Below are 25,942 nucleotides of genomic sequence, written 5' to 3' on the forward strand. Positions count from 1 at the left end.
TGTGGTTCTCCTTGTTCCTCTAGCTCTGTTTGTATTCTCTTTCCAGTTGTGCACTAGAAGAACATCATAAATAGTACTTCTGTGTCACTCTTTGACCCAAGATGTTATGGGAATTACTTTGGAGTACTTTTAGAAATTTTTATAACATGAAAAATTTGAAATTTGAGATGGCTCAATTTTTATTTTGTATTTTACTTCACATGCATCTAATACGTGTTTGTTTAACACATTAATTCATAAAACTTTTAAGTTTTAATCTAGAAATTAGTCTCATCATTTCTATGACATAGGTTTCACAGGGAGTTTTCTCATAATATTCTTCCATGGTAGCTGATGTAGATAGCAGAGTGACATCTGACTAGTATGTACTCACTGTGTATGATCTCAATTCTTTACTTTCTCATCCATGACCTATCTTTAGCAGGTACTGCTCTATATAATCTTAGGTCCTACTGTCTTGCTCTTGTTTAGGGAAAGTAGTGTAGCTATACTAGCAAATATGTTTGAATAAACTTATATATACCATTCTCTTTTTTTGATGTATAAAAAGGAATGAGGCTGGCATCAGGAAGTCAGTGAGATTGAGACTATAGAGGCTTAAATGAATGTTTGGTCGGGTAAAGGTCATTTACATTGGATATTGTTTCTTGTGCTAGTAACATGTGTGAAACTTTATTAAAATAGTTGGAGTTGCTAAGTTATCTTAAAATGTCTTTAAGAGTTATTTTTCAGTTGTGCACTCAATTTTCAAAAGACAAAGCAAATCTTTATTTGATTCTTTACTAGTGTTACAGTCTCTGAAATCATTAAATGAATTTTTGCTTCTTAATTTTATAAATTATATAAGATTTGATATTTCACATTCATTTATTTTATTTTAAAAAGTATGTTTGTGTTTACTGTAGAGTCACAATGGCCTCAGCCTTTCGCCTTTCTTTGAAACCAAAGGTCAGTGACAACATGACTCATTTAATGGTGGATTTCTCTCAGGAAAGACAGATGCTGCAAACTTTGAAGTTTTTGCCAGGTAAATACATGCATTACATGTGCACTTTTGACTAAAGAAAATTTTCCTAAAAGAACTTTTTCTGTAATAAACATTGATACATAGTTAAAGAAGTAGAGTGTGATTTTTTTTTTTACTTCACTCAGCTAAGACATAGTTAAATTTGTTAGTTTTTAATCTTAGATAATTGTTTTACTGGTAGTAAAGCAATTTTTAGAAACTTATTAAGGCATATCACTTATGCTATTTGGGCAAATAATAGTAATGGGTATTCAGGTGAGATTTGTTAGATATGAATTTTGCTGCTTAATTGGTGTCATTTACCTTGCTTCATTTTCTACATCTTTAAAGTGTAATGATGATGTTTTAGGGTTTTATAAGGATTAAATGAATGGATTCTTCTGAAACATTTGTAATCGTATCTGTCATGTAGTTAAAACCCAGCAACTGGTAGCTGTTAGTGTTTTGTTGTTGCTGTTGTTCTGATGGTGATGATGGTGGTGGTGGTGGTGGTAGTGTTGTGGTTTTGGGCTTTTAATACAAGGTGTTAACATTGGTTTACTGTAGAGTTTTAGTTTGAGGATATTCTAGTAGCTCAAACCATTTAAGGTTGAGCTCCAAATTATTTCCCTCATGTGAAAGAGCCACATAAGTTTTTATTAGTGTTCTCATTTTTTTATTTTTAGCACTAAATAATTTTTTCAGCACAAGCAATATTCTGATAGCTAAAACTATTTGAACATAGTGATTTGGGGAATCAGAGACTCTTGAAAGTGAAATTTCATTTACAGGTTTTTGAAAAGGGTGTGCTTCTTTTGAAATTAACTGTTTTTGAATAGAGAATGATGATCACATGAAGCTATTCTTTTTTTCCATGAATATGTACTCTGAATGACTAGATTAGTAGCTGTAAAGCTATAGCAGAACCCGGGAAGGCTAACACAAATGAAACATCAACTTGTATGGTAGACATGAAAGTTCTAGAGGAGTCTATAAAAGAGAAAGACGAAAGAAGGAACTATAGCTGTGAAGGTAGAAAGAACACTTGTTAGTGGGTTGCTACTTGTATGCTGATTCTTCAGAACTACAGATGGTCCCTAGCTTAATGGACTTGTGATTTTTGTGCATTATAATGGAGCAAACATGGTGCAAATTGAATAGAAACCTTATTTTGGGTTTTGATCTTTTCCTGGGTTGGGATTATGCAGTACAGTACACTCTTAGGATGTTGGGCAGGGGCAGTGGGCCTTGGCACCCAGTAGCTGTTGCTAAGGGGAAAGACCTAGTGTTGTACTATGAGTTACTGCGTGGCCACACTGTGGGATCCCACTGACTTTGCATAGGGAACTTTCGACATACAACATTATCAGTTCATTATGTGTCTAACATGATGCTGTTCTGTGGCAAAATGAGGAGCATCAGTACTGGATTGCATTCACAGGCCTCTCCCTAGTGTGAAGCTCATATTAAAAGAGAAATAAACATATTTCAACATTTTGCTTAGAGTTCCAGATAATGTTAAGTGGTTAATTCAGTTTACTACATACAGGTACCTTGTCAAGGAGCTGGATTTTATTTTAGTTTTGAAAATTTAAAAATGTTAGTATTAAAAGTTTGCTGATAACTAGTTAACTTAGGTTTTACTTTAAAGTGGAGCATTTAAATCTCCCTGTGAGTTGGGGATGTAACTCACTGGTAGATAGTCTGCTTGGTATGTACTGGGCCACAACTAAAGACATTCGTATGTGTACTTGTGGGAGATAGGGACTTAAATTTCAGGGTGTGAAGTATATCTCAAAAGATGAACTTTCTTAAAAATGACTTTTCTAAAGCCTTTACAGAAAATAAAATATGTTATTTGAAATCACATAGAATATTTCTCTTTTACCACTAGTATGGCTCTAAACTTTCATAACTTCACATAACTATTAGTCGTAGAGTACTCTTAAAATCATTTCGACCTTAGGGAGGAGGAGAGATGAATTGCAGCAACTAGAAAGAAAAGCTGCTGGCACTGCTTATTAAAGTTTCCTGAGTGTTGTGTTGGCTGCTTTTAATTGGAACAAGAAAGGTTATCATAGTTCTAGTAGCTTTCTCTTTCATTGTAGGCTTCCCAGTTGTCTTCTCTACAGAAAGCCTCTGCTGTTCTGTATCAGAAGGAGCATGTGCCCGTGCATGTACCTATCGTCGTTTAGGTAGAATCTCATGATTGCTAATACTTGGTAATTTTGACCTCCTAAAATAACGGTGTCTTTTGATTATAAACCTAAAATAGATTCCACCCTCATTTTAATGTTTTATTTTATTTATTTATTTGAGAGAGAGAGAGAGTAGGTGCACCAGGGCCTCTTGCCACTGCAAAGGAACTCCAGATGCATGCACCATTTTGTGCATCTGGCTTACATGGGTCCTGGGGAGTCATATCTGGGTTCTTTGGTTTTGTAGGTAAGCGCCTTAACTATTAAGCCATCCCTCCAGTCCCGACCCCTTTTTTCAAATTGAAGCATATATACATACATACATACATACATACATACATACATACATATATATATACACACACACCCACACACACATACATACACACACACACATATATGTATATATATATGTATATATACACATACATACATACACACACACACACACACACACACACACACACACTGTAGGAACTCATTGTTGATCATGGGAGATATACTTTAGTTTTGTTTCTGACCACATAGTAGGAATTATTTCTTCTAGATAGGTATTTAAGATTATGGTCTTGATGACACCTCTTGGCAGCTTCTGAAGAGATTCATCTACAGTGTCAGAGATTTCCCTCTCTATCTCTTTCTCTCAGTGATTGAAAATAAAGTAAAATTCTTAAAAAGAAAAAAAAAGATTATGGTCTTTTCTATTAGAGAAAATACTGTAATTAACATGCTTAGATATTTTACAAAGATGTACCATTATATCTTGTTGATAAGTTCCTGGAAGTGGAAGTACATACTTATTTTAAATTTGAGTATTTCAATTATCAAATTTCAGTGTTTATACTTCCCTAAAAATAGGGAGTGACTGTATTCTTATAAACAGTCTTCAAGGTTATTATTTCTTCCTAATATAATAATGACAAATAAGTTATCTGATTATTTTCATTTCTTTAAGTATCAGTGCATTTATCATATTATCATAAGTCACTTTTTAAAATGAACTTTATATTCATGATTGTGTAACTTTTTAATGGGATTTTTATTTTTTTTAGTGGTATGTAGAACCTTTTACCACATTAAATAAGTCAGTCTTTGTTCTACATGTGGTATATCATTTGCCATGTTGGTTAGTTTTTCTATTGAGTCAGCTTATAGTAATGGTTTCATAGCCATATTTCAAAAAAATACATTTCAAGTAAATATATCCCATTTTTATATCTATTCTTTAAAAGAGCTTCCCTATTGCAAAATTATTTAAAAATGTATCTTTTAATGCATTGATCACTTTTTAAAAATACACTTTATTTTATAGAACAGTTTTAGTTTTCCAGCAACACAGAGTGCAAGGTATGATTTCCTATAATATACGTAAACACTCACAGACCTCCCTCATTATCAACATCCCATACTCAAGAGACGAATATACGTTAACATATCACTGTTACTCAAAGTCCACAGTTTTCATTAAGATTAACTGTGATGTTATACATTCTGTGTGTTTAGGCAAGTGTCTAATGACATGTATCTGAAATCGTAGTGTTTGTTGTACAGAGTGTTTTAATGCCCTCAAAACCCTCCATCCTACTTCTTCATCTTTTCCTCCTCCCAGTTCCTGGTAATTACTCATCTCATCCACTCTATAGTTTTGCCTTTTGTAGAAGGTCGTATAGTTAGAATCTATATACTGGTAGCCTTTTCAGATTGGCTTCTTTCATCTAGTAATATGTATTAAATTTCCTCCATTTCTTTTCATGGTTTGATAGCTTGTTTTGTTTCAGAACTGAATAAAATCTATTGTCCATGTGAACAATAACATACTTATGTTGCTAGCTCCTGAAGGAAAATTGGTTGCTTCTAAATTTTGGATGCAATGAATACAGCTGTTAAGATCTATGTTCAGACATTGTGCAGAGATAAATTTTAGCTCCTTTAGGCTCCTGCTAGATAGAATAATAAGATTACATAGTTTTGTAGAAAAACCTCAAACTGTCTTCCAAATGTTCTGTATGATTTTGTATTCACAGCAGCAATGAATAATGATGCTTTTTACTCCACAGTTTTACTAGCATTGGTATTGTGTTATTCCATGGTGGCTTGGGCATGTGTTGCTCCTCTAATGTGTGAGGTGGAACATTTTTTCGTGCACTTAGTTTATTTATCTTCTTTGGTGAGCTATTCCTTAAGGTCTTTGACCTATTTTGTCATTAAGTGTTTTTTTGTATCTCTTTTTGGGCTTGGTATTCTGACCCTTTCACCATTATCATATCCTAATTGCTATTGCTTTAGAGGGTATCTTGAAGTCAGGTGGTTTTGGTCCTCCCACTCTTGTCTTCCTTCATAGTGTGTTGAATCTTCCAGATCTTTTGTTTCTCCATAGAGAATCATTCTGTTGAGATCTACAGCTTGATGGAATTTTGATTAAAATTTTATTGACTATATAGACCAGGATGGGAACAGCTGGCATCGTAATATATTGAGTATTTCTATTCATAAACATGAAGTATCTCTCCATTTATTTAGTTCTTTAGTTTCCTTTAAAAAACATTTTAAAAAATTTTTTGGTTTATTTTAATTTATTTATTTGAGAGCGACAGACAGAGAAAGAGGCAGAGAGAGAGAGAAAAAAATGGGCACGCCAGGGCTTCCAGCCACTGCAGACAAATTCTAGACGCGTGTGCCCCCTTGTGCATCTGTCTAACGTGTGTCCTGGGGAATGGAGCTTCAAATTGAGCTTCACAGGCAAGCGCTTAACTGCTAAGCCATCTCTCCAGCCCTAAAAAAAAAATTTTATATCTTTAAACTCTTGAAAACATTTATTAACATCTTTCATACATGTACATAATTTTGATCATAATCCCCTCCCATTTCCTTCATTTCCCCCTCTCTTCTGCTGAACTCCTCTTTCTTTCTTTTTGTATGTCATAAGCAACAGCATGCCTATTTTAGTATATAATAGGTTATTATCTTCCATCTTATCACCCTGGCCCCCACCACCCTGGGTCCTCTCCCATGGGTATCATGGTATCTACTGTGGGGTATGAAGACCTCAGTTAGTCCCTGTGCAATAGCAGGGGGACAGTGTCTCAGGATATTCCTATCCATTCTGTGGCTCTTACAATCTTTCCATCCCTCTTTCACAATGTCCCCTGAGCCATGGCAGGCCTGTTGGTAATCTGATTTCGTGTTAAGTTCCCTTAGCCTCTGAATTTCTGCTTTAATAGGTTTTGGTTGATCACAGTGTCTGTCACCATCACCCTTTAGCTGGTTATCAGGCTAGCACTGAAGGCAGTATTCTTGTTTCCTCTTCCTCTGCAGTTTTTCCTGGTCCCTGGCAGATATGGTCGAGGTGGCAAGTCTTATGGTAGGTAGTCAGCTATCTTCTTGTTTTATCAACAAGTCTTGGCTCTCCTCCATTTTCTTTGTCATCTGTAAAATAAAACATTGTCCAACCAAGAATGAGAGCAGCTTAGGTTAAAGGGGGTATGTAAAGTTATTTGTGAGATTTTTTTTCTCTTCTGGAGTGTAAGCCAGAGGGCAGTGGGGGCTTTTCTCTGAAGTATGAGTTTCCTAACTATATGGAAATCTGACTTGGTTTCCAGTAGCAGATATGAGATCTCTTCCACTGAGCAGTCCTCATGTTTCCTACAGACGCTGTGTGCACAATGACTGCAGCCTGTGATGTCTTCATCAATATGGTCTTACCTTTTAGCTATGGTAGGAAATCAAGCATTTTGGCAATGACCTACATTATTTTGGGGACTCCATGGTCTCCCTGACTAACAGCTCACTGTTTGGGGTAACCCAATTCTGGGGCCTAGGATTCAGTGGCCAGAGTCTATGGTTTTAAGGTTAAGCTTCTTCTACCTTCTCACTGGACTTTCACCCTTCACTGTTTATTGTTGTTTATATCTTATAGAATGCTAGTCAGAATGAGAGTTTTTATGGAACTGATTCATGTTTAGTTAACTTTTTTTTTTTCGAGGTAGAGTCTCACCTGAGCCCAGGCTGACCTGTATTTCACCATGTAGCCTCGAACTCACCACAATCCTACCTCTGCTTTCCAAGTCCTGGGATTTAAAGGCATATGCCACCATGCCCGTGTTAGTTCACTTTTGTACAATTCCCTTCCCATCCATTCTACCCCTTACCCTCCCAAGGCCCTCCTGCCCCAATATGTTGTCCCTCCCCTAACCCATCAGGTAACTCCTACTGTCCTCGCTCCCTTTTTTTTCTCTCTGCCAGTCTTATTCTGGTTTTATGCCCACATTCCTGGTGCTTACTACCATTTGTACTCATCTGCAATTGATCCCAGTGAGGAACCTCAGGTCAGAGGGTACATGTAGCATTTATCTTTCTTGAACCTGTGTGACCTTGCTTAGCATAATTTTTTTCCAAGTCCCTTCATTTTCCTGCAAATTTGATTGTTTCATTTTTTTTCTTAGTGCTGAATAGAATTCCATTGTGTACATGTACCATATCTTCATTAACCATTCATTTGTTGATGAGCATCTGGGCTGATTCTAGTTCCTGGCTATTGTGAATAGAGCAGCAGTGAAAATGATTGACCACTTGTTTTGGGGATATAGTTAATCCCACTTTCTTTTGGGTAGTGTTAGCATTGTATAGTGTTTGCTACTTAGTTATTTTAATGTGTGTTTTAAGGTGGTTTTCTTATACACAGCATATAGATAGCTCTTTTATGAATCATTCTCCTCATCTACATCCTATAGCTATTGCATGTAGATCTGTGTAGAAATAAGTAATATCTTCTGCAGAAAAGACTTGTGTGACCCTGAAAAGTATATTTCTTCCTACCAGCAAGCAGGCAGTCACTTCTGCCACAGACCTGAGTTAGGCATCCTCTGACTCAACTCAGTTCTGACACTTGTCTACCGGGAGGTAACATCAGATCACACAAGTTGAAAGTTCAATCCCTAATACATCCCCACAACAAACACAATTGCAAAGTCTGAGGCCTTTAGAACATCTAACTTGCAGGCTAAAACTTAGGTTTCCACAACCCCCTCCTCAGGTTTGATTATATTTGAATCCAGGTAAGCATTGTACTTATATTTACCAGTTTACTGCAAAGGGTATTTTAAAAGATGTGAGCAAGTAACCAAATGAAGAGATATAGGTGAGGTCTGAGGAGTCTCAAGCCCGGGAGTTCTTGTTTCTATGGGGTTGGGTATGTCACCTTCCTGTCATAGATGAGTTTTTGTTCATTTTTTAAATATTCTGTCCAGAAGCTCTCTGAACACAGTACTTTTGGTTTTGTTGTGGATATGATTGTGTACAATTGAGTATATTAGAGAAATCCAGAAGGGTTCTCATTCTGGAGTAGGACAGGATTGTGGCCTGTTCTGTTTTTTGGCCTGCCTTGAATACTAATGAACCAAAAACCATGGATGTTTCATAATGTCACAAGCTATTTTATGTAAGCCATATGATAATGACAAATAAAATGTCTATAGGATATATAAAAGGGAATAAAGTCTGTTAACTTAAAAATGTTAAAAAAGATAATAAGAGAGGAAAAGAACTACATGAAAAATAGAAAACAGTTAATTAAATGGTAGTAGTAAACCCTTCTATATCAGTAATAAAATGTAAAGAGATTAAACACAATCAGAATAGAGTAAGTGACCAAATGGATTAAAAACCAAATCCCAACTATATGGTGTTTACACGAAACTCACTGTAGAAACAGGGATTCATAAAACATGAAGAAATAAGCCTTAATTTAATAGATCATTCTTCTTTTTTTTTTTGAGGTAGGGTCTCACTCTAGCCCAGGCTGACCTGGAATTCACTGTGTAGTCTCAGAATGGCCTCAGACTTACAGCAATCCTACTGTCTCTGCCTCCCGAGTGCTGACATTAAAGGTGTGCACCACCACGCGCTGCTAGATTATATTTGATAGACTTCTCTTGTTAAAAATTTTTACGTGTGTGCGTGCATGTGTAGGTGTGTCAGGGTCTCTTACTGCTTCAAATGACTGTCCACCTAGGTTTACATGGATAGCTGGGGAATTGAAAGTCTGGGCTGGCAGACTTTGCAAGCAAGTGCCTTTAACTACTAAGCCAACTGCCCAGGCCACTGGACACTCTTTTTGTTTTTAATTTAATTTAAATTTTTTAATTTATTTGAAAGAGAGAGAGAATAGATGTGCCAGCATCTCCAGCCACTGCAAATGAGCTCCAGACATATGTGCAACCTTGTGCATCTGGCTTATGTAGGTCCTGGGGAATTGAACTGAGGTCCTTTGGCTTTTCAGGCAAGCGCCTTTAACTGCTAAGCCATTTTTCCACCCTTGGACCACTTTTAAGTAATAAGATTTTTCTTTTTCCTTCAAGTGTCACTGCTTCTTTTAATCTTCCTTCTTTAACTTCAGTTTATTTTCTTTTAGGGACAATTATTCAAAAGAAAGAAGAATCTTTTGTCACTACCTGGTTTTATGTTTTGTTTTGATTTTTTTTTTTTTTTTTTTTTTTTTTTTTTTTTTTGGTAGAGTCTTACTCTCTAGCCCAAGCTGAACTGGAATTCACTATGTAGTCTCAGGGAGGCCTTGAACTTGTGGGGCTCTACTTACCTCTGCCTCCCAAGTACTGGGATTAAAGGCGTGTACCACCATGCCCGGCTTTTTTTTTTTTTTTGTCATTACATTTTTGTTGGACTGACAGCTGAACTGAGAATAAATAGTAGGAAATCATAAATATCTATGTTATACTCTCTTGGCAATTAATGGTCTACATTTCTTATTTGTAGCAATAGAGACCAATGTTGTAACATTGTGACAAATAAAACCTATAAGAAATATGAAGTAAATTGACAGTAGTGATAGTTTAGTATTTCTTTTGTCACCAACTTGCCTTACTAAGAATGTGTTTTAGATTGTAAGAATTGTTTGTATAATTATTTACCAGAAAATTTGAACTTTAAGAATATTTTATATTTAGTGACTCAATCACCTTCCCTCCCTTTCTTACTAATATAACTTGAAGATTGAAAATTAAGTCAAATTCCTTTAAGTTAAATGTTTACTGAGGAATTTATTTTGTTAGTTCTCAGTTGCTTTGCATTTTAACTTACACATGTTCTTTTTCTATTGAGATTTTTAAAATTTGTACTCCTCTCTTATTATTGATAGAAAATTAAGGTAATACTACAGAGTTGCCATATATAAATCTACTTCTTCCTCCACAATTTCCCCTGTTATTACCACCTTGTGTGAGTGTGATACATGTGATGCAATTGATAGGCCAAGAGTGATACAGTCTTATGAACTAATGGCCCTAGTTTGTAATGGAGTTCTTTGTTGGCACTACATAGTTCTTTGATAGATATATGAGGTCATGTTTCCTCTGTGTTGCTGCCATATACAATAATCTTATTATGGTCCTGAATGCCCTGTGCTCCCCGTCTTCATCTCTTATACATGCAGCTTGTCTGTGGCCACCTAACACTTCCAATATTTGTTTTGCTTTTTTTCCTCTGGGATTTTGTATATATTCATTTATTTCATCTGCCATCAAAGGTTTGTTTTTCTTCATTGGTAAATGTTGTACTTACTTTCTTTTTTATTGCATTCAGCCAAGACTTCTAGTAAAACTCCTAGTGGAATAGGAATAGTAGAAGGGAACATCTTTCCCTTATTTACAGTCTTAACAGAAGGTCTTGCTTCTCACCACTAAGTATGATGCTAATAATAGGGGTTTTAAAAAGAAGATGTTCTCTATTTTTAGTGTTTTGTTTTTGTTTTGAGATACAGTCTCATTGTGTCATTAAGGCTGGCCTCAAATTTAAACTCTTCCAGCCACAACCTCCTAAGGCTTGGGATTAAATGTATGTCACCAAAACAAGCTCTGAAAATATTCTGTATCAAGTAAAGTTTCCTACTCTAGGTTGCTAAGAGTTTTTGTCATGAATGATTGTTGGAGTTTATCATATGCTTTTTCTGTATTTATTGATGTATCCAAATAACTTTTTCTATTAATGTTATTCATTATATCAGTTTATTTCAAATGTTGATCTAGCTTTGCATACCAGGAATCAAGCCTCTTAAATTCTTTTTTATCAATATATTTGCCTATGCCATACCTGTTAGGATACAATGACAGCTCAGAGATGTCTGAATTACTTACACATTGCTGAAAAGCTAGTAATAATCTCGTATGGAAAGTAAATTATCATCCATGAATGTTAACGTGATTCATGATCCAGTTAATTTTAATGATCATAGTAATTTTGGAAGAAACGTTTTAAAAATCCATATGTATTTTTAGGGAATGGAGAATTTGTTTTTGTTTAGTGTTGAGAAATTAAAACCCTTATATTAAAAATATTTTAAAATTTAAGTGATGCATAATAATTATACATATTTATGGGGTATAATATTTTGATAAATTATCAAGTATAAATAATGATCAAATATGGGCAACTAGGGTATCTGTTACCCCAAGTAACATTTGCTTTGAGATTATTCAAAATTTTGTAGATGTTTTGAAATATACAATTGCTGTCAATTATAATTATACTCTTATGCTGTATAGAACACTAGAACTACTATTTAACATTATTCTTGTACTTGATAACCAACTTCTCTCTATATATCTGTCCCCTATAAACAAGATTATATGCCCAGCTGAGAAATGATTTTTATCTACATATTTAGATGTTTAGAATTGGCTTTTTGCCATCTAAGAGTTTAATAAACTTAGGAAATGAAAATGTTTTGAAATATAAATTTTAGTCTGGTCGTTATTGAATTAAGTATTTTTTAACAAGTGATGACTCTCCATTTATTTATTTGCTTATGAGAGAGAGAGAATTGGCACGCCAGGGCCTCCAGCCACTGCACTTGAACTCCAGATGCCTAGGCCACCTTATGTGCTTGTATCACCTTGTGCATCTGGTTTTCATGGGTTCTGGTGAGTTGAACCTGGGTCCTTAGGCTACACAGGCAAGTGTCTTAACCATAAGCCATCTTTCTAGCCCAAAAGAAGTATATTTTTGTGGTTCTATAATAAAATAAGGAATGAGTCCTCCCCTTTTTGTTCTTCTCTGCAGTCCCCAAAGCTCCAGAGATAGATCCAGGAGACTGTTTGGTGGCTGACAACTCTGTGACAGTAGCTTGGAGAATGCCAGAGGAAGACAGCAAGATTGACCATTTCATACTGGAATACAGGAAAACTAACTTTGATGGACTTCCACGTGTAAAGGATGAGCGATGTTGGGAGATGGTTGAGAATATTAAGGGTTCTGAGTACACATTGTCAGGTAAAGTGGCAGCAACTCAGAAGTCCTGTTCTTAAAAGATAAATGTAATTATAAAAAAATATTTTGGGGGTTTAAAGAATTAAAGTTATTTTTGCCAAACTGATGTTTTATATGGTCATTATGGGAATGAATTTCTCTTAAAAATACCAACAAGACTTTTATTTTTGTTATTTAGGGACATTTGCAATCACATAAAACACCATATATATACATATATATATAATCTCCAATATAAAGAGATGTTCTAGAAGCAGTATTTCAGAATAACTTAATTTTTACATTGAATTTTAGACTAAGTGAAATGATTAACTTTGCAGATCTTGGTACTCCACATTTTTTTGTCAGTATACTACTTCCGCTGCTTAGTTTGTGACTTGGCCTAAGAAATTTTTGTGTTTAACACCTTTAAAAAGTTTTTGAGCACAGCAAGGACTTTGGATGTTTGAAATGCCGATTATTGCCTGAGATTTTCATTGCTATACAGAGTAGGAACATTAGAAGTTATGATGACTGAATACTTAAGACTTGTTACAAAGTGGTATTAACATGTAAAATTCTTGTATTATATATGGTATACCTGATTGAACCAGCATGCTACCTCTCAATCTTTACAACAGTTAAGAAATTGGTCTTATAATTTCTTTTCTACACATAGAAATCTGGTCAGTCAAGTTGTTGAAGATCTCATAGCTCGTAATTTTGGGGTTGAGTTTTTCATCTAGGCCTAACTTCACAGGTCTTGTTAACCTCTATGTTTACTTTGTGTTTAAGTCAATTTTTCATAGAAATACAGTGTCTCATAAATATGAAAGTTCCTTAGAAGCATATTTACTTTCCAGAAATTGATGAATATGTTATAATACATTCTTTGAATGAAATACTTTTTGTTTGTCCGTCTGTCTGTTTTGTTTGTTTTTAGAGACAATTTTGCTTTGTATACCAGGCTGGCCTAGAACTTCTAATCCTCATGCATTAGATACTCAAATTCTGGTATTACAGGCCTATAGCAACACACCAGATAAAATATCACTTTCAATGAGGCTGAAAAGGGTACCTTTTTAATCACTGAGTTTTAAGAAGTTGATACACTATGAATTTATTTAGAAGAAAATAATAGGTAAATCACAATTCCTCTTATTTCAGGTATTGTTACCTTTCTAACACAAATTTACACTTTTTTTTTTTCTCAAATAGAGATACTTCCGAGAAGAGAAACAAAGTTATGTCTTAAGATATACTTTGGGAATAGATCCCTTTATTATCTGTCTAAAAACCATTTCATTTTTTTTCAGGGTTAAAGTTTGACTCAAAGTATATGAATTTCAGAGTACGAGCTTGTAATAAGGCTGTGGCTGGAGAATATTCTGACCCAGTAACCCTAGAGACCAAAGGTAAGATAAGTACCTATCTATACAGAATCAAATAAAACCTAGCATCTGAAGTTATTCAGGACTCAGACAAGAGGCATTTCATGAGCAGTTGGAATTCTCAACAGTAGGAATTGTATGCAAGAGAAAATAAAACCATAATAGTGGTTTTCAGTAGGTTTTCGTTTATGATTGTATTCGTCTGGACAAAGAAACTGAAATGATAGTATTATATTGTTGCTAGGGTCTTAGTTTACAAATTGTAGGCTAGTGTAATTACATAAGCATTGCTGCAGTTTGTCGAATTTTTCCAGAGAATGAATCATTAATTTGTAATGAGAAAGTGCCTGTTGTAGTTCTTGCAGTTATTACTATCTAGATAATTTATTAATGAGTACATAGCATTATTTTTTTGATTATTAAGATAATCTTGAGAGATCAGTAGACTAGATATTATTTATATTCATAGTACAGAGAAAGAAAACAAAGTTAAAATATATTAAATTTACCCAGTCCCTAGATCTACATTGGAAAGGTGAATCTATTTCCAGGATTTTTGCTAGTTCTTATTGTAGGCCTGGAACTCAAGTTCTAGTCTGTGAGAGCAATTGAGATTTTTTTATTATTATATTTTGAGGTAGGGTCTCCCTCTAGCCCAGGCTGACCTGGAATTCACTATGTATTCTCAGGGTGTCCTCAAACTCATGGTAATCCTCCTTCCTCTGCCTCTCAGGTGCTAGGATTAAAGGTGTACACCACCACACCTGGCCCAATTTAGGTTTCCTGAATGCCTGCTAGAATAATGTATTTGAATGCAGAAGAATGCTTACATATTTGCCAGTATGAAGGCTGTGATGCTTAAGATTGTCCCAATTGTGAGGTGATGATTGACTAGACTTGTCTCCAAAATTAAGCTGTACACATGTAGTAAGTACCTGAGACTTGGCACATCCCACTAACCTTAGTATGTAGCATTGTGACTTGCTTCATTTACAACATGGTTTAGTTCACCCCTCCTTAAGCAACCTGGTGATTCCACATACCCGGGAGGTCACCATATCAATGCTGAACTTAGTGTGGACATCCAATTGGCCTAGCTCACCACAGCCCAGAATTCCTGGACTCAAGCATTCATCCTGTTTCAGCCTCCCAAATAGCTAGGACTACAGACATGTGCCATCACACCCAGAAGTTTACAGCATTTTGAATAGGTTCCCATGTTAGAAATGTAATACAGTTTAGAGGATGATAGTATAAACATGTATGAGAATAAAACAAAGTTTGAGGCTTGTAAATTGTTTTCATTTCATTTTTGGTTGTGTGGGGCTAACTTTCAGGACATGTACATGGTAGGCAACTACTGTACTTTAGTTATAAGATGTTGATGAGAAAAACTCAGAAAAATAGTGTCATGAATGTCTTAAAAATTCTAACTTGAAATAAGTTGACTGAATTAGCAAATATTTCTACATGAAAATTAGGCATAATTTAACTGATAAATGTAATTACTTTGAATTACTTGTTACTAAACTGAGATGGCACTGTTCTAAAGTATTGTCAGATTTATAGGTAGATACTGTCTTCTTTGTAGCCTGAACTTTTTTAAGCTCTTGTGTGGTAAAATTGTGTAACTGTTACTGTTCTCCCTTAAAAGTTTCATATCTTGGGCTGGAGAGATGGCTTAGTAGTTAAGCGCTTGCCTGTGAAGCCTAAGGACCCCGGTTCGAGGCTCGGTTCCCCAGGTCCCACGTTAGCCAGATGCACAAGGGGGCGCACGCGTCTGGAGTTCGTTTGCAGAGGCTGGAAGCCCTGGCGCGCCCATTCTCTCTCTCTCCCTCTATCTGTCTTTCTCTCTCTGTCTGTCGCTCTCAAATAAATAAATAAATAATTTAAAAAAAAAAAAAAAAAAAAAGTTTCATATCTTTTTTTCTATTCCTTTTCATTGACCTATTATAGTTAGTGACCAAAAATAAACCTAAATTGAGAAAATGAATTGCTGGTTTATAGTTTCCTTGAAGTTTGACTAGATGCTGCTGTTAGCAGTTTCTGGACCTTACTAACCGAACTCCTTGGTCTAGGTGTTCATAGAGACTAAGCTGAATCTTTGGGCATTTTCATGGATTAGTAAACCCCAGAAGTAAAACTAGATTGAAACTCAACCCTGAGGCCTGCTAAGCAGTGATTCTGATCGTTAAGGAATCCCAAAATAAAATTCATTTCATATATGATTATGGATCATGCATTTTCTAGAATTGGTATGGCTATTAATGAAAATAAAGCATTATAAATGTCCAGGCTTTTATTTATTTATGGTTCTTTATTTTTCAAAGTAGGATCTCACTCCAGTCTAGGCTGACCTGGAATTCACTATATGTAGCCTCAGGATGGCCTTGAACTAATAGTGCTGGAACTAAGGCCCGGATGGTCCAGATTTTTAAAAATGACATATGAAACAGTAATTTACTAATTTATTTGGCTGGTAATAGTCCTTTGTGGCCAATAAGTTATAAAAAAAAAATGTGTGGACAAAGGATAGGGGGAAAGGAATAAAGATGGAGATTAAATAGTCCAGGCCTATTAACACATAATATAGTGAGGAGGATTGCTCATTCCTGTGCCTTCGATGCAGCATTATTTCTCATGGCATGAAAATTTTCAAAAACAATGAAAAATTTAAGTTCTTATAGCCATAATTTTTGGGATATATTATCCTTTGCTTTCTTGTAAAGATAATTTATGTGATATTAATCACAAAACTTCTCTCAGTATGAGGCTATAATAGCTCTGGTAACAATTTCAAAGTATGTGGCATTGGATCTTACTCTTAAGGTGGAGCTTTTTTCTTTTTTTGTTGTTATCCCTGTTCCCTTAGAGAAGCTGCATAACTTAATGGCAGTCACATAAAAATATAGCATTCATAAAGACAGCATGAGATTGAAGATGATGCCCATTGGCAACCTGGTTTTTTGTTTTTTGTTTTGTTTTGACATTACTTTGTTAGTTAGAGACACTATATAATGTAATGGAGGTCACATAAAGAGATAGCATCCATTGAAAAAGAACATGACATTGAAGGTGACACCCCCTTGGAAACCTATGCCTTTTTGTTTGTGTTGCAGTACTTGAGAATTCTGATCACATGTGGTTTAGGGAGTCATCTTTTCCTGCCAATCATGGCTCCAGATTGATAGTCTTTTTCTCCATTATAACATACTTTAGAGATCAACCTTACCATCCCTTCTTTCAGCCTGTTAGTTTTAATAAGCAAGTGACAGCTGATGCCTCTTAGTTAAAGCCAGTTTTTCTTTCAAAAATGCAGATAGTCTCATAGTGAGCCATTTTGTAGCTTAAGGATAGTGGTTAAGGCTGGAGAGATGGCCTAGTGATTAAGGCACTTGCCTGTGAAGCCTAAGGACCAGTGTTTGTCTCTCCAGTCCCACGTAAGCCAGACACATGGTGACACAAGCACACAAGGTCACATGTGTGCACAGTATGACACATGCATCTGGAATTCAACTAAAGTGGTTAGAGGCCCTGGTGCCCCAGTTCTCATTGTCTCACTTTGCTCTCATTCTTACTCTCACATTTAAAAGAAAGATAGAAGTTAACTGTTTTCTTAAAGCAGTTCACTTCAGAAATGTAAGATCTCAGCATTAATCCTAACTTTTAAGTAACTTGCCCATTAAATATATATACTTCCATGTTATTGAAAAGCTACGTATTCTTTCTGTAAGTTTACTTCTGTCTAGATGCAGCATTTGAGGGTGACTGACTTCCTTATGCAGTATGAGATTTAATAGAGCTGTGTAGTCAGTAGATTTTTTTCATAGTTTTTTTTGTTTTTTGTTTTTTTTTTTTTTTTAGAAATGAAGATAGGGCAGGTAATATGATGGAGAATGGAATTTCAAAGGGGAAAGTGTGTGGGGGGAGGGTGTTACCATGGGATATTTTTTCTAATCATGGAAAATGTTAATAAAAATTGTGAAAAGATAGAAAATTAAATTTAAAAAAATGAAGATAAAGAGTTCTGATACATAGTTGATATTGAAATGCTCTCTACAGAACCAGTAAAGGATAAAATGTTGCCTCATGCATTAGGTAACCACCAGGCTCTGCATTGTTATTTTGTTTGGCCATGATACTTCACAGACACACTATAGTCTCAGCTAATTTCAACTAATATCCTTAAGTAAAATGGCACATTGTAAAGGAGTATTTCTTTAATACATAATTAACCAAACTTGGAACTTTTGGAAGCAAAAATAACAAATAAGAACATATTAGCTGTTAATAACTGGTGCCTGGTAAGGTAGGAATTCCTGGAAATTGCATTATTAAATTGAAAAGAAACTGCATTACAGTGCTGTAACTCAGCATGTTTTAATAATTTTCTTTTAATTTCTAAAGAAGGATGCTACTACTTGGATCATAGTATAGAGAAAGTGAAAACACACTAACATAAAGCATTCTGAAGCTATACCTGACAGTAAAAGTTACTATAGTGTAATGGTTTTTACTAATTGTCAACTTCATAGGACCTAGAATTACCTGAGGGATTAGGTTAGCACATCGTTGAGGGATTATCTTGATTAGGGTAATTAGATGGGAAGACCCACCTTATCTGTGGGCAGCACCAGTCCATGGATTTGAGTCCTGACCTAAAAGAAGAGCTGGCTGAGCACCAACATTTGTCACTCTGCTCTGTCTCCTTACTGTTGAAGTGAAGGCACTCAGCTCCTGCTGCTGTGCCTTTTCTACAGGGATGACGGTAATTTGGAATTGTAAGCTGAAATAAGCCCCTGCTTTTTTAAACTGAAAGAAAAATGAAGCTATTATCTCCTTACATCAATTTCCTAAATTAACAGATCTAATAATTTTGACTATTTACAGGTAGTGCCCCCAAATACCAAGTAATCTGAAAAGCATAGTTGTCCTGGCCCCTTTCTCTTTCAACTCAAGTCATGTAAATCTGTCCACTGGGTCAGTTCACCTGCGTCTGCCACTGTGGTTCCAGTTTCTTCATATTCATCTCAGTTTGAAACTGAGGGTATTCAGGTATTAAAGCATCAGAGAAAATGTATGCCACATTTTTATGCTATAGTTTCCTCTACTATATAGCTTTCTTCCCCCATAATTCTGCCTGTACCTGTCTGAGTCAAAACAATCACCTGATAACCACCTGCTAATTAATAACTTGAAACTGAAATTACTTTCTGCTGATGGAAACTCCAAATAAAAAGAATAGCATAAATACCACAGAAATACCATTGGCCATGCAAACACACTGTATTGGTGTATTTGTGTAGATTCACAGAAAACAGTGATGGGAGATAGTTGTGAGTTGTAAAACAGCCTCATCATTGAGGGCTTTAAGTGCTAAGGTTAGGAATTTGGACTTTATTTGCACATACAATGTGGAACCAATTGAGCAAGCAAATGACATGTTGACAGGTGCGCTCCAAAAAGTGGAGATGTATTACATTGTCTAAAACCTTGTTTTGAACAGCACTTAACTTCAGTTTGGATAACTCATCATCCCATTTGAACCTGAAGGTCGAAGATACCTGTGTAGAGTGGGATCCTACTGGAGGAAAAGGCCAAGAAAGTAAAATTAAAGGAAAAGAGAATAAGGGCAGGTCAGTTACTTCACTAAACTTGTTACCTGGTTAAATACTTGCTTGCTGGTTTCTCACTGATCATAGTCCATATTAAAGTTCAAATGGACAAGTGCTTATACATTGATTCTTATTTGACAGTAGCCTATATTTTAATTCTTCCTCTGCATGCCAGTATGGTTTCTCATGTTAGGAACTCCTGGGAAAATATAATATCATCTGTTAGTTCTTGAATTTGTCATTAACATATTTCATTACTTTTTTTACCTCTTTTTCTTACACATTTTTGTTTCAGTATTCTGAGCTTTAAGATTATATGTACAGCTATCTGAAGTGATTAGAGAGAAGTTCCGGGAATGGTTTCTGAATGTAAACTTACACATCACCTGCCTTAGCTGAAGGAGGGCTGCACTAAATGACATCTTAGCATTTTAGTCTGAGGCTGGCCTTGATGAGCAACCCAGTGAACCCAAGAGACAGACCTTAAGACCTTTTGGTCTTGTCATAACTTATCTTGATTACATCAAAGTGTGGGGACCCCTGTATCTTAACAGTGTAAAGTTTTGTTCAAACTGATGGCAAATGTCTTCGTGAGTTACAACAATGAATCAGAATTCTCAATAAGCCTTTGCACTAAGTTTATTATAAGATATTGTTTAAGTTAAAAAGCAGTGTCTTAACAGTTGCTATTTTTATCTGACAGTGTCCATGTTACTTCCCTGAAGAAACATACAAGGTGATGATCTATGTCTGTGTAGTTCTAGGACTTAGCATCTAGCTTGGCTGAATAATTTCTTCCTTTAACCAATAAGCAGAAGCCATTGCAGCAGCCTCATAAGCTGAAATGTTGCTTTATGTAGACTGTCTGTATTGGTAGCTTATGTTTTGATTTATAGCATTATAGATACCGCTTTATATTTGAATTGTGTTGTATAACAAAATATGCTCTGCTCTTAAAAAGAGTGTTCAGTTATTTCCTCTTGCCTGATTTTTCCCTGCTTTTCCTTATACTTGGCATCTTTCTTGGTGTACTCTACTTAATATATCTAACATTATTGCTTGTTTTCATTTGTATTTGACGTGAGGCAGATTCAAAGTGTTCTATATTTATAATAATCATACAATTTCATTAGCATCAGTGTTAAAAAAATTTATTAGAACAGAGCCAGAAAGAGGGATCCTTTTAAACTACACAAGTAGAAACCACATATCCTTAATAGAAGCTAAAATGTGTCCTCTTTTCAAAATTATCTCCTCTTTTCTCTTCAGTTTGTTTGCTCATCATTGGTAAAAGTTATTTAATTTGTGCTATGAATTATATTGCTGGGTTTATTAATCTATGAAGTTTATTTTGGTCACTTGAAAATTGTATGCTACTTTTAGCATGAAATATATTATCTTATTTCCTTCTCCTTTTCTTGTAAGGTATTTTATGTGGGCCATTTCTGGAATGTTATACAAGTTGAATATCTCTTAACCCAGAATACTTGGGACTCAAAAGTATTTTGTATTTTAAAATATTTCCATATGCATATGGAAGAATCTTGTGGCTAGGACCCAGTTATAAACTCAAATTCATTTGTTTTATGGATTCTTTCAATCTATATCTAGCTTAAAGGCTTTTGTATATACATTATTTTTAGTGTACCTGTGTTTTGACAGTGACTGGGAGGTTAAGTATGGACTTTTCTATTCATGACATCATGCCAGTGCTCAGAGCTTCCAATGTTGAAATATTTCAGGTTTCTTAATTACAGCTATTCTACCTACCTACATTTATTTATCCCTTTTATAAATATTTGTCTATTGTAAACTGTCTAGTGAATATTAGGTTTATTGGGATATACACCATCCTTCAAGAAATTTGCTGTAACTCATATAAATGAAATGTATACACAAGTAGTGATGTATGGTAGGCATTATGTATGATAAGCTTGAATAAACGAGTTCAGAAGGCGAAAAATGGTCAGACCTTCTGTGCACAGTCAAGTTGGTACTGATTTACTGTGACAGGATAAACAAGAGGCCCCAAAGGAAAGAGTTCTCACTTACCCGGTGTTCCATCTTTTCCTAACGGAATAGCACACAGTGGAGGTCAAGTGAATCAGCTCAGAGCACAGGAAGATCTTTCCCCTGTCAGGATTCCCCAAACAAAAGGTTCTTTAGAAAGCTAAAGAGTGGGAGAGAGGAAAGGGCTAAAAGTTGAGAAAGTATTATGACAATTGAGAAAACTAATGCCAACCACACTCGAGAGTGTGTATGTGTGCACATACACACACCCACAGAAAAAGAGAGAGAGTGTGTGTGTTAAAAAGTGGTTCCACATGGAGTTTTCTTTTCCATAAGGAAATGTCTTTGAATAAAGACTAGTCTGGGATGCAGATAGGCATGGTTGAAGAAAGTGCTGAAACTCCCTCTAAAAAGTTGTGCATTAGGTATACACCAAATCTTGTAAGAAAGAGGGTCTACACTTCCCTGCAATACCAACCATCCACCCTGGTTCTGCAAGGTAAAGCCTTTGTTACTGTCTGCAGTTGAGTAGGAAAATCACACCTAGGAAATGGGCCAGGAGCTAAAGTCTGTAGACTACTTACTTAGTATGGTGCGGTCTTCAGGAAGTGGGAGAATCTATGACATAACTTGCAGTAAAGGGAAGCAACAAGAGGAAGGACATTGATGGAGAAAGCATGTGTGTAAATAACACTCTGGCTGATGTATTTATTTGTATAGTGCTCCCTAAAAATGAGAAGGTTAGTAATGCAGAATGGGACCCAGTCATGAACTATAAATGCAAAGATGAGTTGGTTGCAAGCATGGTGGAAGACATGATGATTTTAAAGTTGGGAAGTTAGCTAGGCTCGTGATTTAATAATAAATAAGATGAGTTGAGTAGTAAAGAGCTCGTTTGGAAAGCTGATTAAAAACAGCCTAGTCTAGAGACAGCAATGGGTCTTAACTCAGTTAAATTGACCAAGATATCTTTAAAAGTAGGGTGAAAGATCATGTGTTGCACAAGAAAATAGCTGTTCTCTTTGCAAGAGTGTTCTTAAGAGTTGGAAAGCTGAAATACTGAAATGGAAAGGTTTTCTTACCTAACTTCTCTTTGAAACTAAACTGCCATTCTCAATAGTTAATCTGCTTTTCTTTTTTCCCCATGCTTCCTTTTCTTTCTTTTCTGCTGGTAAGTTTATAATTTTTTCTTGAAATTTTTGTTTGTTGGGTTTTATGTAAGTTCTTAGTACATTTTAAGGCAGTGCTAAGTGAAAATTTTCCATTTATTTCTATTTTATTGCTTTCCCCTGTTGCTTATTACTCTGAATTACCTGGGAAACAGTTTTCAAAATATGTTTCCTCCTAGCAGAGAATAGGGCCCACCAATGGAGGAGGTAAACTTTCAGTATATTTTGAAAAAGTTTCCTGGTTAATTCTGATTCTGTTGTGCCTTCTCACTTGATAGTAATTTATTGCAAAACCTCAGCATCACATGTATCTTTAGTTTAGGACTATGGGTCAGGAAGACTACAGTAGCTCTGAATTAACAGTACACACTTTAGTGAAATACTGCACAGCTTCTGTATACCAAGGACACAGAGATGAGATGTGGTTCCTAGAAGTTGTTATCTCTCTTTCCACCACTCTACAGATTTTTCACTTGCTACAGCAACCATGTATTGAGGGCATAACATGGTAGATTCCATAAAAATTGTCTTTTCACTGGGCGTGGTGGCACATGCCTTTAATCCCAGCACTTGGGAGGCAGAGGTAGGAGGATTGCCATGATTTTGAGGCCATCCTGAGACTACATAGTGAATTCCAGGTCAGCCTGAGCAGAGTGAGACCCTACCTCGAAAAAAAAATGTTTTCATCATTGCCCTCTTAATCCCTGCCCCTTGTTAGGGTGGTAGTCATCTGGTTACTGACATCCATGGCTCCTAGCCTAGCTAAACAGCAGTAGTAACTTGAATTTTAATTCTTCAAGTGGGTTTGGGGTGTAGTTCGGTGGCAGAGTGCCTTTCTAGCATGGGGTTCCATCTCTGGGGCAAAACACAGGATTTGCCCGTAGTTCCCTCGTGCATCCAAAACTTCAGAATGGCTGCTGTGGTGATGTTAACTCTTCCCCACCCATAGGTGCACATTTGCTCTAACTTATCATCTCCTGTTGTTTAATTATGGTGTGGCTGCCCACAACAAAAGCTTTATCTTGGTTCCTTCCCTCAGCTGAAAATCAATTGGCCAGACTGTGTAAAGGTAGTGCTGACTTCCTACAGAGCCTGGGAAATGTGAAACCAGACACAATGAGGAGCTAGTATTCTAAAGTTACTGTAGTCCATTCTCTTTCTCTAGTTACAAAACTAACTTTCTAAAACTGCATGTGTCTACAAACTAACTTTCTAAGAATATAGTAGGGTTACTTAAAACTATGTCATATCAATAACAATATTTGAAATTGAATTAACTTGGAGGAAACAAGTCATATTTTGTTGGCTGAATTAGCTAACCTTTGGTAAGTTGTCTTGATTTCCCACTCATTTTGTCTAGTAGACAGGCTCTCAAACACTTATTTTTGTTTTCTTTTTTTGAGTTGTCATAATGTTAATAGATTGACTTTTTTATTATCTAACAATACCCTTAAGAAATGCATAGAAGTTTTTGCATAGAAACATTGCTCAAACTAATCTCAAGGAAGCTAAAAATATATTTATTCACAATAATGAGTATACATTTATTTCCTTCTTTTCACTTCTTTTTTAGCTTTTTGAGACAGGCTCTCATGATATAGCTCAGGCTAGTATTAAACTTGATGTAAACACAGACTGGCCTCAAACTTGCAGTCCTCCTGCCGCAGCTTCCTGAGTGCTAAGATTACATTGTACACTGCCATGTCCAGGATGTTTATCCTCTATTTTGGAGAACCTCTCAAAACACCTTTTTCTCCCAGTCAATTTCCTTTTGTTCTTCTGTCCATAAAATTTTTTTACTTATTATTTGTTTATTTTCAAGCAGAGAGAATGGGTATGTCAGTGTCAATAACCACTGCAAACAAACTCTAGATACATGTGCCACCTTGTGTATCTGGCTTTACGTGAGCACTAGGTAATTAAACCCTGGTAGTTAGGCTTGCCAGGCAAGTGCTTTAACCACTGAACCACTCTCTAGCTCCCTAATAAAAATTATTGACTACCTACCTGAATATACATGTCATAGAAATTTTGATCTACCCATTCTTATTAACCTGTTTTCATTCTGTGTTCAACAGAACATATAATTTTAAGATACTTAGCTTTTTTAAAAAGAAATAGTTTTACACAAAGGACCTTTTCTATCCTTTGGGAAAGATTAAGCTAAACCAGTAAGTACTATAGTTATTGAGTTATAATTGTACTATTTAATGTCATTCACTAGAGAGTAGATAGTTGAAATGGTATACAGTTGAGTTTAATTAGTTGAAGCTGTCTAATAAGTCTGTTTCCTGACAGCAAGACTATTTAAATGATGCAAAATGAAGTAATTGAATGGTGTGAAATGGCTTTTAAATGATGTCATTATTTTGGCTTGACCTGTAGAAAAGATTCACATTCTAGCTTTAGTTGGTTGTTTATTACTATCTACAAATTTATTTTTCTGTGCTGGAGAGATGGCTTAGTGGTTAAGGTGCTTGCCTGTGAAGCCTAAGGATATAGGTTCAATTCCCCAGTACCCACATAAGCAGATGCACATGGTGGCGCATGCATCTGGAGTTTGTTTGCAGTGGCTAGAGGTCCTGGTGAGCCCGTTGTCTCTCTAGCTGCCTCTTTCTTTCTCTCCCTCAAATAAATAAATAAATTATTTTTCTTTGGAAGAAATATTCTAGTGCAACTATATAACTGTTATTTTTAATTAATGATGAGAGTCTATATGAATATTTATAGTTAACCTAAATGCCTTTGTTATAATCATAAAAATAATTAAATTTTCAAGTACAATGATTCAATATATTTAAAATATATTTCTAAAACAGTTTGAGTAATAAGCTACTAAGAAACTATAATAGCTGGGGTAGTGGAAAGTATGTAGAGGGACGTAAGGTAGTATCTTGATGGGCACAGCAAAACCATTCTGGGAGTTTTAATCTATTTTAAGTATTTGAGAGTTAGTAAAAGGAGCTCATATAATTTGATACAAAAGGAGGTTGTAATAGTCTGGTCCGTGTTTCTGGGATGAACTTCCAACCAGACAGTGTTCATGGGAGGAAGGGATTTCTTTCAAGTTTACAGAACCAGAGGAAATTCCATAAATGGCAGAAGAAGCTGTTTACTTTCATAGATCCAAGTACAGAGAAACAGCTGCAGCAAGCAAAACACCAGCACCAGCTCACACAAAAAAGCAGCAAGTAGGTACCTGCAAGAGCTCATGTAGCTCTCTCCATACCTTTGAGCTGAGAATCGGTTCCACCCTCCATGACACCTTAGTGCTGGACTCCAAGATCCGCCCCCACTG

General features: G+C 35.7%; 1 protein-coding gene across 3 annotated transcripts in view; it reads left to right on the forward strand.

Moving 5' to 3' along the window:
• Positions 1–25,942, forward strand: part of Fsd1l (fibronectin type III and SPRY domain containing 1 like) — a 106,734-nt gene that overhangs the window by 68,553 nt on the left and 12,239 nt on the right. For 2 of the 3 annotated variants that reach the window (XM_045160491.1, XM_004656979.3), the window contains exons 6-9: positions 906–1,027; positions 12,274–12,483; positions 13,776–13,874; positions 19,357–19,486. In XM_045160491.1, the coding sequence (XP_045016426.1) occupies positions 906–1,027; positions 12,274–12,483; positions 13,776–13,874; positions 19,357–19,486 (561 nt within the window). Of the gene's footprint in view, positions 1–905; positions 1,028–12,273; positions 12,484–13,775; positions 13,875–19,356; positions 19,487–20,168; positions 20,202–25,942 lie in introns of all 3 variants that reach the window. The other variant, XM_045160484.1, reaches the window with a different exon arrangement.

Source organism: Jaculus jaculus, chromosome 1, assembly GCF_020740685.1.
Source record: "Jaculus jaculus isolate mJacJac1 chromosome 1, mJacJac1.mat.Y.cur, whole genome shotgun sequence".
Lineage (NCBI taxonomy): Eukaryota > Metazoa > Chordata > Mammalia > Rodentia > Dipodidae > Jaculus > Jaculus jaculus.